Source organism: Falco peregrinus, chromosome 4 (assembly GCF_023634155.1).
Source record: "Falco peregrinus isolate bFalPer1 chromosome 4, bFalPer1.pri, whole genome shotgun sequence".
In the NCBI taxonomy this organism is placed as follows: domain Eukaryota; kingdom Metazoa; phylum Chordata; class Aves; order Falconiformes; family Falconidae; genus Falco; species Falco peregrinus.
The window spans coordinates 43,741,821-43,758,164 of NC_073724.1; the positions used below are offsets into that span (position 1 = coordinate 43,741,821).

General features: G+C 40.3%; 1 protein-coding gene across 3 annotated transcripts in view; it reads left to right on the top strand.

The window, feature by feature from the left end:
- Window positions 1-16,344, top strand: part of DSCAM (DS cell adhesion molecule) — a 470,739-nt gene that overhangs the window by 292,553 nt on the left and 161,842 nt on the right. For 2 of the 3 annotated variants that reach the window (XM_055802404.1, XM_055802403.1), the window contains exons 6-8: window positions 1,649-1,924; window positions 4,380-4,676; window positions 5,482-5,757. In XM_055802404.1, coding sequence (XP_055658379.1) covers window positions 1,649-1,924; window positions 4,380-4,676; window positions 5,482-5,757 — 849 coding nt within the window. Of the gene's footprint in view, window positions 1-1,648; window positions 1,925-4,379; window positions 4,677-5,481; window positions 5,758-16,344 lie in introns of those variants that run through there. The other variant, XM_055802405.1, reaches the window with a different exon arrangement.

Sequence of the window (16,344 nt, forward strand, 5' to 3'; positions counted from 1 at the left end):
GTTTGCAAGCAGTATAGGCCGTAAAAATGTCTTCCCAAATAATCATACATAATGTATTTGGTCAAAGTAAAACGGAGATGAAAGATCAGTAATTCATGAATTGTTAACAGAGGAGCTTTACATCTAAATGTATTCTTAAAATTAGTTTAATTCAGTTTGCCTTGTATGTTACAAAGTCAAAACTTCCAGAGACATGATGTAATCGTGTTGCTAGTGATACCAAGAGTATCCCCAGTGCCCGATGATAGTTTTACTTACTCAGTGGTCAAACAGCCAGTAGATATCTTCTGGATCAGGTTGGCCGGGAAGCAATAGTTGGGCAAAGGCATTTCACCTTGCTCTGCAATGGAGGATGTGGTTTACTTTCTTGCATCATCATGGCTCTGGGATGTTAGTGGTGCACTTGAGCATGTCTGTTTTGTTTCATATGTCATTGACAGTTTTGAGCCTTTGTGGTCTTTTGCATAGGAAACAGATACTCAGTGACTTGTAACATGCATATGAGCACAGATTAACTGTTGCTCTGGGCCACTGTAGAGGAAAGGTCTGTTACAGATGTGTCTGTGATCCAAAATGACTAAGGCCACTGAACTGTGTGGGTTTTTTCCAGCCGTCTGTTTCCATTGGGCCACTAAAGATTTATTCCAGCCTGTGTGTTATAAAATGTTCAGTAAAGTGAATGAGGTAGCTGAGGAAATTATCATAAGTGTGTGTATACATGTGTTTGTATGCATGTATAAAAACTGGTAAAAAAATAAATAGAACGGTATGTATTTAGTATCAAAGATGATACCAGTGGTGATAGTAGTCAAACCAGTATATGCAAAGCATGAGATGAGGTCTACAATCAGTAATGCTGATAACTGTTAGGTGTCAGGATAAAGATTTTTTCCCTTGCGTTTACATTTATGACTTTTCTTCAGCATGGTTAATCTTCTTTTTTTAAGATATAAAACTTCAGTACCTATGTCCTACTGTTTCTTAAGGCTGACTTGAAAATACTGTAGTCCTCCCGTATTGAAACAGAAAATCTTGTGGGCCCACATGCAAAAACACTTCTGTGAGGACTGATCTGATGGATACCTATGGATGTATCTATGTTAACATTTTAGCATGAATCTTCCACCCTTAAAAGCAAATCTCCTGGACATTGGCATTTACAGCACTTGTTCGCATCAGGGAGTAGGTTTGGAACACATGAACTGGTTTCCTTTTGCAGGAAATTAAACCAGAAGATGCATTTCAGGAATGCATTTAATGTACCAGTTCAAACGTCCATGCTGAACTAATGTGAAGTAAGGTCCTGCCCTCCCAAAACATGTGTAGGGCCCTTGTTAGGCCCTCAGCACCAATGGCGTTACTCAGTAGATCTGCTGCTAGTGTTCATTTAGGCATGGGCTTATATCATGTGTTGAATAGGTTATCCCAATAGATCTATGTTTTGTGTCATGGTTGTAGATGGAAAAAATACAGTTTTAGAACAAACACATTTATCTGTTGTTTAGGGATTTTTTTCGGAAGGGTATGGCTGTGATTTTTGTTGTTGTCCTTAACTGAGAGTTAATTTGTTACTTGCACATAATTCACATGTATACTTACTGTTTTCTATTTCCCTTTCCCTATCCTTTATTTTGATTTAAATCTTCAGAACCACTAAAAGCCACTATCAGTCCACGGAAGGTAAAAAGCAGTGTTGGTAGTCAAGTGTCCTTGTCCTGCAGTGTGACGGGAACTGAGGACCAGGAGCTCTCCTGGTATCGTAATGGTGAAATCATCAACCCTGGTAACAATGTCCGGATCACGGGCGTCAATCGGGAGAACCTTATTATGGATGGCATGGCCAAGAGTGATGGCGGAGCTTACCAGTGCTTTGTGCGCAAGGACAAGATGTCTGCTCAAGACTATGTTCAGGTGGTACTGGAAGGTCAGTCACTAGCTGTTTAGCAGTTCTGGTCTTCATAATAATATATATGGTCTTTGGTGCTATCACTGTATAATGAGAGATAGTGGACTCTGAAAAACAAAAGGGTTTATTGTGCCCCACTGAGCAAAAACTAACACAATGAAAAAATTAATTTGAAAACAAAAATCCCTCCTGGGCAGTCCTTATAGTCAATTTTACTGTTTTTCTTTTGGTGGGGTGGATTTTATATCAGCTTTTCAGCAAGACATGAGAGAAGAGGTCTCTGTTCAACTCCAAACATCTTCTGGGCATGGCTTTCCTGGTTGGGTGTATTGGCTGAGGGCATGGAAATAATCTTAATTAACTGACACAATGTTCTGCATGATAATCAAGTGACGAAAGTTATCAGTTTTTACAGAGTTGGTTCACTAATGAGGCTGTAGTGCAGTTGTGTCATGGGCACTATTTTTAGAGTCTATCTAGAGAAAGAAGAGATTACCGGCCTGGACTGAGTTACCTCGGCAACCATCTCCCGTGACTAAGAAAGCCTAAAGAGCATATTGATAATCTATCATGATGTTGAGAGAGTGCAGGTTATCAGAGAGCAACAGCAGGAAGGATTTCAAAGACACTCGGGTTTTACTGGGAAAATAATGTCTGCTTTCATCTCCAAAAAAAGCCTGTCACTTGAATTAACAAATAAAAAAAAATAAAAAAAAGAAGAGGAGGAGGATTGGCAGAGGTACATAGTGTGCACACTCACAGATTTATTGGTCCTGTGTCAGCTTTCAGGATAAAAAGCTTTATTTTTCTGCTGCTATTTTGTTTTCTGGGGGGTGACAGTATCTAATACACAGTAAAGGAAAGGAAAAGAGTCAGATGAAAATAAATAAATAAATTAGAACTCTGTCACATAGCCAATGGGACAGAAATGAAAGAGAGAGGGGGGAAGAGGAGAAAATTATGAAATCAAATAAAATCAAATGCTCCGCTGGGGATGTTGATGTCTTTCAGCAGCCTGAGAGTGACAGTGCCTTATGTTTTTTACTATGTGGCAAGCAAGGGAATTTTGCAGCCCTGTTTTTAATTCTGTTTTGTGGGGAGTCTTGTACACATTGTGCCAGTTTCCCTCAGTTTCCTGCGTGATGTTGCACTGAAATTGCAATGCAAGAATTGTGATTTCTAGGGTAATCACGGTTCAAGCCTCCCAAACATAGAAGTAATATGTAAGAGAGTGTACATGAAGGGACAGTACATAATGTGCCAGTCAAATGGTGTATCACAGATCATGAGACTTCTCAGTCCTGTCCTGGCATCCTCTGTCCTGTGCAAAACTGAAAGGAGTTGTTCTTGAAACTCTTCATGTACAAGATGAGTTTTCAAGTGTCTTTGGCCCCTCTCTAGGTAATAAGGCACCTTTTCCTTCTATTTCTTGGAGGCACTAATACTGTAGGAACACTGAAGTTAGCTGACTTGCTGCTTGGCTATTTAAAACCAGACAGTAGCCTGCAACACTGTTGTCTAAACTTTGGACTGGATGGCTTCCTGTGCTCTGCATACTGCTCCTGGTGTGTGGCCTTTTGCTCCCAATTACACAGAAATGCCTTCTTAGATACAGCTTTGAAAGTATGATTTTCAAAGGAGAACAAACATGCATTGCAGGATCCCAGAAAGGACTTCCTAATAGCCGAATGTTGACACTCATAAATGTTACCCGGCTGAACTCTCTGGATAGGTGGTTATTTAATCCTGCCCACTACTTACAATCTCAAAGTTTCTGTCTCCATCCACTCTCTTTGTTCACTTGCTTGGTAGAGGCTGAGTAAATGGTGACACAGATCACAAAAGAAAGCATTTGAATGCTCCCATTTCAGAGGAATATTTATCTGTAGCACAAAATGACCACAGAACGGAATTGGCATCACTGCTGTTACTGGCAATCTGTATTCAGAGAAGCTTAATTTAATACTTTTCTGAATGGGGTATTGTGGGTCAGGACTAAACTGCATTGGCACAGCTGTGTGAAATTAGCCAGTGCAGGTTGTGCCTGGCTCTTGCCAACAGGATTCATCCTTAGCTTTCCAAGGAGCTGAAGTCTACCAGGAGAAGAAAAATTCCAAATGTGTTGCAGTCTTGCTGTATGTCTTTTGTGACGGACTGTGCATGGCTTTAACGCTTTTCTGCAAGTACCTGGCACTTCATATAGCTGTGCAGAGCCCCGGTCCATCTATTCGAGTGCTTTTCCTTCAGCACAGCCAGTACAAAAAAAATCAACCTGTAGTAAGCAAAGGATCATTTAAGTACTCTGCTACCAAAATTTGTTTCCTTCTCTCCATAGTTACAAGTTACATCCTGAAACATAATTGTTTACAGTGCTTCTAAATAAGATCTTGGTTCATGTGATAGGCCCCACAATAGAGGGAATAAGCTTTACACCCTGTAAGTACTATTCTCCTGTTCTTTTTTCCCCTGGCAGATGGAACTCCCAAAATCATTTCTGCCTTCAGTGAGAAAGTGGTCAGTCCGGGAGAGCCAGTATCCCTTATGTGCAACGTGAAGGGGACTCCTCTGCCTACTATCACTTGGACACTGGATGAAGATCCCATTGTGAAGGATGGCAGTCATCGTATCAGCCAGATTATCACCTCCGAAGGCAATGTGGTCAGTTACCTGAATATCTCTAACACTCAGGTCCGAGATGGTGGAGTTTATCGCTGTACTGCCAACAACTCTGCTGGAGTCGTCCTGTACCAGGCTCGAATAAACGTAAGAGGTGCTTGTCAAATCAGCTCCTCAAAAAAACACACATAACTCATTGTAGTGGAGAAGATTGTTGCATGTGATTAAATGAGTCTTGGAATGCCAAAACCAACTTACTGTTTTTCCTCTCCTTTTCTTCCCCGCTCTCTTTTCCCACCCTGCCTCTCCAGCCCCATCTAGAAAGTGTATGGTATGGTTAAATGTTGGCAGAACCCTATGGCTTGTGTTCTATAATCTTTTTCCTATACTCATCTCTGTTTGTTCCGTTTCTTTACTTTTGTCGTGCTATGCATGGATTTTTTTTTTCTTCTTTTCTTTTACTTGTCCAACATTCATTGTATTTACTTGTGTATACAGTACTTTAGCTTGCATTTCTAGCCCTACATGGCATAATACCCATCCTCATGGTATTATACTTCATATACGTCAAAAGAAAAGCTAACTTTGTCAGTGTTCTCATGTGTAACAGGATTCCAGCTTTGTATCAGTTTTAGTATTTCACATTAATTAAATCATCCTCAGCCTTTTAATTTGTAATGCAGCAAAGATTATATCAAGGAAGTGCTGGATAATGCAGACATATACCCCCACATAATTAGTATGTATGCTGCAGGGTGAGGAAAAAGTAGAGCATATAAAGATTAGGGAAACTGCTTAAGTAGCTCTTGAAAGGAAAAACTGTCAAATGCTAAGAAGTGTTCTGCAAGCCACATCTGTAAATGTTGTTAACGTTTGTATATTCAGAAAAATTATATGCATGTTTCCTCAAGCACATGTGCCTTTAAATTGTTTTCAAGAGTTTCTTTTTACCTTTCTAGGGCCAGCAAGCATTCGACCGATGAAGAACATCACAGCAATAGCTGGGCGGGACACCTACATCCACTGCCGTGTGATCGGCTACCCGTATTACTCGATCAAGTGGTACAAGAATTCTAACCTGCTACCATTTAACCATCGCCAAGTGGCGTTTGAGAACAACGGGACACTGAAGCTTTCAGATGTGCAGAAGGAAGTAGATGAGGGTGAATACACGTGCAATGTCCTTGTTCAGCCCCAGCTGTCCACCAGCCAGAGTGTGCACGTGACAGTAAAAGGTGAGGTTAACTCGGAAAACTAGAGCCAAGCTAATGGCTGTGCTGTTTATAGAAAGGCAGAATTGCACACATGGGATTGTCCTGACAGTTAGATAATGAGCACTTAAGAAGGTTAATCCAGATTTGTGTTTATTTTTAATGATGACATAGATGCTAATCAGTCACTGTGTCTTGTTCTCTCTTTTTTACCCTCCTTCATTCAACTAGCAAAGTACTGCTTTCTAAGTGGAAGCCTTGCAGAAGCAAGCTTTCTGTGAGCAGTTTTCACTACAACTAATTCAGTAGATTGTTTGTCACCTAAGTTTCACTGGTGAATGTTTCTGTGCTGGATGACAAAGTTCACATTTTCATTAGCCAGTGACTTTCCAGTTTTTAAAGAATACGATAAGAATTTTAATGTATGTGTTTTTCTGCCAATAAGCAGAGACAGGAGCTAAAAGCTTTAACCTTGCTTTCCTCTTATTAAGTGTGCTTTTCTGAGTGTCCTCATGCCTAGAAAGGTAGCATTGTAAATAAATGTGACTTGAAATTCTAATAGAATGCCTAAAATCTATTCTAATAGTCCTGAACAAGGATGTTAGGATGGCCCTGAGAGACTTTAGCAATAGAAGAGAATAGGAATTTTTTAGTATTGTGTTCTGACTGTTCTGATATTGGCAATGTTCAGACCTATTCACAAGGACACAAAAGACAGAAAACCTGATTGCAGTAGCATCTAGGTCTGAGTGATGGGGCCACTAAACAGTGCACTTCATATGAACTTGTAGGAAGAATTGAGGTATAATTTTACTGTTCCTGAAGTTCTTAAAAAACCTTTCCTCGGCACTTTTTCAGGGGAGGGAAGAGGCAGGAAGGTTGATTCCTATATCTGTTTTCAGATAAGATGCAGAGAACGGTACAGTAAAATGACTTTGTTACAGACATCTGATCTTGTAACTTCTTTCTGTTCTGTTTGTTTAGTCCTTCATTTTTTTCAGTCTGGAGTGATGTAATTGCTAATTATTTCAGGAAGTTAGGGGATTATCTTTAAGCCAGTAGCAATTTGAACTCTGAAAGGCATGTCATCTCACACACCTGAGACTGTCAGGGGCACTGGTTACATGCTGTGGCATAAAAAGCTAATGTCACCATTACTTTTGATTTATATGGTACCTTGCTTGACATTACAATATCACAGATCTGTTGATACAGTTTAGGAACTGAATGCCAAATTAGTAGCTGTGGTGCTGCTGCACTGACCATTCACCATGGTAAATCTGATAAGGAATGTTTCCAGTTAAAGAATACCATTCTTCAAATGACTATCAAAATCAATGTAGACAGACAAAAAAACCCAAAACCAAACAAAACCCACAAAACCCCAAACCAACAAAAAACCACAAACAAAAAAACCACAACAAAAATCAAAACCAAAACAAACAAAACCCAGCAGTTTTTTTGTAGCCGGACCAACCCCCCCAAAAAAAAAAATCCCAGAGAATTTACAGCTCCAGTATTTATATCAAAACATTACTAATCACTGAGAATGCTGCTTGGTACCTCAGGTGCAGTGCTATTTTTCCTTCTATTAGTTTGCAATTTCAAACTTGAAAATTCCTCTCCCAGAAAGTAGATTGCCAATTCTGCCAATTTTGATTGAACTGTAGGTTTTGTCAATGATTTGACTTCCTTGAAAGTCTTCTCCTCTACTTCTGGATATTCAGCTGCCAGGGCTGTTGGCTGGTCAGAAACCTCAAACAGTGACTGAATATCCTCTGAATAACTTGCATAAACATGTGGCACATTTGAAGAGTGCTGGTGGGCTGAGCTACTGCTGCACCTGTGATACAACCACATCCTGCATATGCTCCTTAAGGCAGACATGTCAGAGCAGTGCAAGTTGCAGCGTGAAAAAAAACTCATGGCACACGCAAAGCAAACGTGTCAGCATGGTTCATAACTATTGATCTGGAATTGTCAAAGTTGGCTACAAAGTGCCCTATCTATTTTATCATGCATTGACAGGGCACTGTTATTTAGAGAAGGGTTAATAACCTGTCCTTATATGCTAAGCCCAAAATGTCAAAGGTGAGCTTTGTATGTCAGACCTGAACAATTCTCAAGGTTCTGCTGTTGTACCTGGAGGTCAGCATTGCCACAGAGGGTTTTTTAGATGGCTGTGTATTGTTTTCTTCCATAACTACGTAGTGATTTCATCTAACATGTTAGTGGAGAGTCGAAAGTGGCCTGTTGTTTAAAATACTATTAATGTTTGTGTTGCCTTTTCATTTTATAGATTCCAAAGTTGATACAATGAGATTTCAGGCACTTACTTTTGATTCCAAGAAATACGAAATATGGCCCAGCTTGCATATCGGAGCTTAAATGTACTCTGAAATATGGCATTATAAAGGGAGTTAATATCAGTACCCAAATATCCTTATTTGTAGTTCAGCTTCTCATACCACCAGTATACTTATTTCTTCTCCAGAGAAACAGAGGGAGAATTACTGCCCATCTTCAGCATCATGGGTCCTTTGGTTTATTCTCATTTCTGCTACAAGCATCCTGCGTGACCTCAAACCAGTCATCTGAAGGGTAATTTAGAATAGATGACACTTAATGAGCTGTTACTTGGTATTTTGTTTCCTCTATGTTCTGTTCTGAAGACATAATTATGAATTTCCTCATGAGTTTTTCTGAGATTATAATCTCTGTGGTATCGAACTGCTTCCGAAACAAAGCATTCATTTTCAAAACCCACCTGGGTGATCAGGAGTGCTTTGGCAGATGGCAACTGAGGCACAGACTGAACTTAGAAGTATCCACAAATTTTTGTCTGTTCAATTTCAGAAGCCTACAGCTTGATTTTTCCAGTTTACCTGCTGTTATATGATATTTATATGTTCAAAGCTCTGCTCCCATTGAAATGAAGTTGCTTTTGCAAGTTCTTTTTCCTTCTTCAGATCAGTCACATCATCTAGCTTAGGAGCCCCCTGGGAAAGACAGATTTAAGTAACTTAATTAGCATTATCTAAGAGATCTGTGGCAAAGGTGAATTCAGAGTTTGGCTCTACAGGGCAACATTTATCTTCATTATGAATACCAATGGCCTTTCTTGTCTGCATTCCTTTGCCACGTTTACTGCCCACTTTCCAAACTCCCCATACATGAAGCATCCTCATTCTTGATATCTTGAATAAGGACTTGCTAAAAGCAGCATCTAAATAAAGATACTCAAAATCATGAGCATGTAATCAAACACAAGAGGGCTGCCCATTCTGCAGAGTATTTTGAGATTTACAAACATCCCAATAAAAGCAAAATCTTGAGAATGTTCTTCAGAAATAACTGTAAGATCTCAGATAGGAGAACAGAAAGTTTCTTGACAATAACTTCACAATTAAATCCTGGCTGCCAGAGATCTCAAGAGTGGGGCTTATAGAGCCTTGCTGTGTAGCTTCCCACCTGACAGGCTGTCAGGAAGCCAGAAGCTTGGGAACTGAACACTTATGTGCTATTAGACCTTGGGCCGGCTACTTCTTTGCATTGCTGATCAGAAGAATCAATTAGACACCACATGAAATCAGATGTCCCATTTTTTTAGGAATAACTGGTGCCCTTGTCTGCATAGCCACCTATGCCAGAGGTCTGCAGGCTACAAATAACTCTGTCCCACAGAGACGTGGCATGCCAGCCCCCACCATCCCTTGCCCGTCCCTTGTCTCTGTCCCAAAATCTGGTTCTCGGAAGCTAGCAGTCCCATAAGCTGGCTGCTAGGAGCTGAGTGGATAAGCTCAGAGGAAAATACTCACATCTCTGCTTGGCAGACATAGCTGTCTTGGAACTGGCCGAGTCTTAACAGAGCTTTTTGGAAATCAAGCCATCTTGGCATTATTGTTTTTCATTTAGACAAACAAATTGGCCAGTTCTGAGTTCTGACAAAAAGCCATGAAAACTACCCACCCTTTAATGTATACGTATCGGGGGAGAGACTCCAACTCTACTTACGTACTTAATTTATGGTGTTTTATACCTATTGACTACTTGCCTTTACAACTGTAATAATACCCTTTCAATATGTTTTGCTTTGGCCTGTGTTGAATGCAATTTTCTTTTTAGCTTTTTTGTGAAGTAAACTGAAGCCCGTTTCCTCCCCCTCCTCCAAAATGGAAACAGCAGTTACTGACATTGTGAAAAGGAATCACTGAGGTTAGCCTTGCTAAGGATACTGCATAGGTCCTTGCCATGCTCGGAATTATTCTTAGCTGCACTAGTTTCTTACTCTGCATTTGCTCCAGTTCTACTGGTTTGCCAGTGGGGCTCATATACATCTGCAGATGGCAGAGGACTATTGAAGTCAGACATCCTAAGGAGAAGACTGTTCTGTAGATGCAGGGGTTTGTGTTCATTCCTCCCAAGTATGACCTGTCCTCCTCAGTCTTCTCCAGTGCATCCTTGCCCAAGTCCTGGCTGTTCTGCTCTGGGTTCCAAAACCAGTCTGTCCTCCACATCTTTCCCATCTCAGTCCTCATATCCTCAGCACCTTGTTCTCATGACTCAAAACTAGTCTTCCCCTTCAGAGCTCCCACGCTTCCTCCCAGCCTCTGGCTACAGTCCTCTTTTTCTGCCAGTCTTCACTTCCTCCGTCTCCACTGAGTTTCACTCGGTCTGTCCTTCACGTGGGTCTTTATTCACTGTCAGTGCTGTACCTCACCTCATTGCTTCCTTGTCCCAGTTTCGTATCCCCATCCAGTTTCCCAACTCCATTTTACCAACTCACATCACCTCTGAAATCCCACCAGAAGCCTGCTCCCAGCTTCTGACTTTCCCCCACTGCCCCTAAATACAGTTCTGTAATTCCCCTTTGTTGTCCTGGATGCTGCTTTGAGCTTCTGCTCCACTGCTTGCTGCTGCTATCTTGCTGCAATACAGGCTGGTTTGCCACTCTCACCCCTTGGCCCCCACATTCTCTTCCTTTCTCTCTGGATTGAAGTAATGTTTTTTTTTTTCATGCATCCTGGGCCCAGCACAGGCAGCTGTACAAGCACTAGGAAAACAGATCTGTCTGCTTTGATTTCTGACGTGCCACCAGACTGCACCTACCCCACATGGCTAGAACTGATTCAGCCACTGAAGGCAGTACTAGGGTGTGTTCAGTGCTGCTCGAACCCTGGGGGCTCATAGCTGTTAGTCACTGGAAAATGTTTTCTCAGGAAGTGATAACTGTGTGGGTTTTGTCTATATATTGACTGGGTTTTGCTCAGGCTGCAAAATTTCAGCACCCTCATGATGACTTTTCACAGGGACAGCAAGAATATCTGATGCTAGGGCCATTGCCTGCCAAACTTGAAATCCATGCTGCTAACCATGGGACTTCTCAGATTCTCACAATGCCTTTTTTTTTTGTTGTTGGTTTTTGGTTTTGTTTTTTTATGGTAGGATCAATATATACTGCATCCCTATTTTTCCACACTTCCACCTTACTCTTGGAAATGGCTGAATAGTTGTAGCTGAAACTTTCCAGCTGAAATAACTCAGCCTGAGGTAGGCACCTGGCCTGGAAAAAGCCTATCAAACAAAAAGTCAAACTACAAGCAAACAAAAACAGTCTTATAATGAGAAGTGTTGGCAAATAGAGAAAGAGGTTATATTACCCACCCCATCTGTACATTTCAGATTTCCATTGAAAAACAACCCTTCAAGTGGCAAGATGGTAAAATAATAATAGCAGCATCTCTTCCCCAGCATTTTAGTATATCTCAAAGCATTTTAAAAACAGGAGTGAGTCATTACCTCCATTTTTTTATTATGTAATTTGTAGTAATAGTTTTCTCAGCTACAGTAAAAGCCATCAGTAGTAAGTGATGATTTTCTTTTCATCAGTCTCATGGGACACACTTCTCATGCAAAGAGCCAGCTGCTATTCACACTTCTCCAACAGAAATTAATTGAAAAAGAAGCCCCTAAGTGGAAAGGGTGCAGCATCATTAAAATAAAAACTGTGGTGTTCAAAAGGACTGTTTCTGATCTTGAAGAGCTTATATATCTCATTGATTTAGAAGGCTTCTCACAGCCTTATGCCAAAGTGATAGCACTTCATCGGTTGTGAACTGCGTAAAAGAATTGTATTAGCCTGTTTCTTTTCAGAATACAAGCAAACCAAACAGGGGCTACTTCTAAATAAGTTCATGTTGCAACTATTTGAATAGATTCTCCTCATCTTTCCTGAAAAGTATCTACCTTCTTCTAATATATAAAATGTTATTGTTAGATTTGCATTGCAGATCAGTTCAGGGAGGGCTGGTTTAGATAGCGAAAAATATGTAGGCACGAAAGGGAAAAAACATCAGTGGAAATCTTTCAAGGGTTCTTGGGACCATGGTGCACGCTGTCATCAAACGATCAGCTAATCTGTTTATCTTTCTGCAGCATAGATCATGGCAACTGTGAATTCAGTTTCATGCACATATCTAAAGCATGACTTTTATCTGTCCTACTGACTGAACCATGACAATAATTTGAGTCAGAAAAAACTTCTGGCCTTGATGTCCTTCAGATACTTCTTTCATTATATCACTTTCTGCCTTTCTTTCACTCTCACATGCCACATCTTTTTGGATCCCTCCAAACTTGTTGCAACTTCTTCAGAAAGAAATATTCTGATCTCTTAAGGTGACTGAAGTTGTCCTATGCAGGAATCACACAATGGCCCTGTGATGAGAATGGATGAGAATGTCCAGTTGTGCAAAAGGTCATGCAGAAGATCCTGCAAAAATCCACGTAACCATCATTCTCAGGTCACATAATGGGCATAGGGACCCGTTGTGGGGAGCAAGCAGTGGCAGCAGTATGATTTGAGGGAACATGCATTTTGATAATGGTATCTCCCATGTGACAACCCAAACATCTAACCTGTAGAACTACCTGAATAAAAGACTAAACCAGTCTTGTATTCAGTACCTGAAACTTGACAGGTTGGTGTAAATGTTTTGCCATTCAAGTCATGGGAATGATTTTCAGAGAAAGAGATCATTCTGTTAAAGTCCTCCCTCATCTAAATCTAGAACTTTTGGCTGTAGTAATTTAGTTGGTTTCAACTTTTTATAGTGTGACCTGAGGACAAAGATCACTTTAGATCATGCAGGTGCTAAACAAGGGCAAAAGCTCTGGACCAGGTTCCAAAAGCATAGTAAAAATGACTGTTAAGTGCTTCTGGACACATAGCCACAAGTGAGGCTTTTTATCGGGTAGCACTTTAACAATGAAGGTAACTGCTTGTTGTATTAATATACTCTTGGAGCTGCTACCTTATCTTCAAATCACGTAGGTTTTCTCTTTTAAAAAATAAATAGGAAATGCACCACCTTGGGCAGGGAACTGAGCTTCCCACCATCCTAGGTTTGCAGGGTGCTTCCTATGATAAGGGCATGCACTTTTCCCCTCACAATGAAGGCTGAAAGGAGGTGGTTCGATAGATGGATGAGACTTGACATAAAAGCACTCTTGGTTTCTACACAGCATTTTACATCCTTTTATTTTGGAGGAGCTCCCAAAACAGCACCAGGGAGCCTGTGAGCTACCGGTGTTGCATTGCAGGGAAGGGGACTAAGATGAAGGGTGAAGTCTCTTGTAAGTTCCCCTGGGAAACACACACCACAGCATTTGCTCTGCCACGCTCAGTGACAATTTTTCATAAAATATCACAGCTTGTTGTGATAAGATTTTGAAGATGTTTGGATGGAGAGTTGATTTTGGTAACTAATAAACCTACAAATAGAGGGAAATGCTATGCAACAGCAGAGGCATTACAGGGATTAGTTTGGTTCTTGTTTTTTTCCTTTTTTCTTTTCTTTTTTTCCCCCAATGCATACACTTAGAAAGGCCTGAAGAATATAACGGCTTTCCTTCTTTTCAAGACAGGACACATTAGCACACAATGAGGGAGCAGGGCATCAGGCTTAGCTCAAGAAATGCCATTAGCATAGTTCAGCGAATGACATGCCCTGCTGATAAGGCTCAGTACATACAAGAAAGGAGCAGAAAAATCCAGTGCTTCAGGACTGTGTGCAATTGCTCAGTCCATCACCCAGATGGGATGAGGTTGTTTAGAAGAAACAATCAATGGCTGAGAAAACTTACAAATGACTAGACTGTGGCCATGGTTTGTGCAAAGAGAAAACAGTTTTGGCTTTTCCATTCCCAGTGCATGAAATCTAGAGTGTCATGGCTGCCTTAAGAGGCTACATAGTTTGGTGTCTATTACTTTGCATCAGCCAATAGACCTGTATTGTGAATATTCATTGCTGAAAGTATTTTATATTATGGGTACAGCTCCTGCAACAGTGGTGGTGTGAAAAAATCCATTAGGAAACTGTTTATAACAATAAAGCAGAGGACAACTTTCATTTTACTCTACAGAGCCACAGGAGAGGAACACCATGTTCAGAAGGCTGCTGCAGGAGACAGGCTATCTGCAGGACACTCAGGATACTCTGTTTTAGTGAATCATCTCAACAGTTTATTCCAGAGTAACTCCCATGGAACAGAGGGCAAGAAATTAAGCATGTTCCTCTGCTAATGGAAAGCAGTGTGGAAGCCCTTTGTCCTCCTTTACAGTAAGCTCCCAGAGGTACAGAAGACATTGCTAGGGCACAAAAATATAATTTAAATCTTCCTGCATTAGCACTAATGAGGCTGGCCCATGCTCCTCTTCTTAAACAGACACTTAATTCAAGCGCTCATCAATAAAGCATTCCCAAGACATTGCACTTCATTGCATGAAGCAGAGTTTTTCACTCTTTTGCCTGTTGTAGGTAGAGGAGGAAACATCCCCTCTATGTACACAAGCACACATACACATACAGTGCTCTGTATAGTTAACATGTAATATCTTATATATAAAATATCATAATTTAACAAGAAAATCAAATACTCTGAAGTATGGTTAAAGCTACTTATAGGGAAGGAAAATACTTCAACATGCCTTGAAGTATGTTAAACACATTTTAGATACATCTGTCCTACTGTAACTTTTCTCTCTCAGAGCTAAAGTAGTATACATCCCTCTCACATTTTTAGTGCTGTTCGGCAATGACGCAGCTTTAGTTTACAAAAAAATCGGCGCACATGCTGATTAATCAAGCTTGATATTTTCTTCTGTCAAGGATATATGTCAACTTATTCCTGCAAAGATATATATATACAGAGAGAGATATAGATCTATGCAGACATATATATATACAGACACATGTATGGCAACTTTTGTATTTCAGAAATTATTTGCCTGACTTCAGACATATTTTATTCTGTGTTTTTAGTAAGTGATTTTTTGTGATTGTTTCTGTCTTTGAACTAGCAGGAAAAAATTTATCTGCTATGTTAGGTCATCAGGAACTGCCTTTATCAGCCCAAACTGATAAATACTGTAGCTGAAAAGCATTATTCAGTACTTCAAAGTTATCACTAGACTATTTGCTTTTTTTAAGTACAGATTTTAAATTACACACTGTTTTTAAAAATAAGCTCCTTGTCAGGATTGCAAGCTGCTGCATGCTGAATATATATTATATTTCATGAAGCAGAAATAAATGTTGGTTTCCTCTGTATCTTAAAAACCTGGGTAGAGGGAAAATGCACTGTCTATAAATATTTTAGCCCATTTCTGAAATTCTCTGCAGGCTGCTACTTTAAATTTTAGAATTGGTAAATGCAGCCCTGCAAATCATTATTTTCTGAAAAATACTTCAGTGTGACCTAATGATCTTGCTCCCTGTTTTCTTCATCATGGAGATGGAGAGTGAAGATGCACATAATCCTTGAGCAGTATGTTGTCTGCCTTTTGATATCATTTTGTCCATGAAAGATTGGTTCAGATTTGTTACACACTCACCAGAAAATACAGAAGCAATTTGCCACCCTGTTATGAATTTTAGCCTATCTTTCCGTAATGATGCCTGAGACTATGAGAAGGGTTTGGGCAGAAATGTGCTAGCTACCACAGTAAGGGGAGCACTTGGCATTTAGCAGATATTTGCATTCATCAAGGTGAAAGGATATGTCAGAACCTTTTGACAGTCTCATTCTAAAAGTTTCTTATCCCCACTTATATTGTAAACTGCTTGTCAATAAATGCTAAGAGAAATTTGGCCTTTTTCTGCCAAAGTACAAAGAATCTGAAATCTCTCATGTGAATGCATTAGCTGCGCTAAGGCAATTAGAAGACGCAGGCAGACATTTTGCCTTGCTTTGTGACACTAGATCCACAAGTGAAAAAGCAGTTAATTTTCAGCACTCTAAATTCCAATAAACACAGTCATTTATACTAAGTTTCTTTTTTCTGTATGCTTGATTGACCAGTTTTTCAAAACACAACAGGTTTTAGCAATTTGAGAGATGGCAGTCGGGAAAAGGCATTACAGTGTGAGAGAAAAATAGATTGCAGTGGCACTTCTTACAACTGGAGACAGTGAGCTGCTCTTGGAAGACGTCAGGCAAAGCCTGAAAGGATGAGCTGTGGTACCCTGCACCTGATGTTACCTCTCTGTGGCACCTATGCATGATCATAACTTCTCATCAAATGGCATCACTGCTATGCCAGAAACGGTG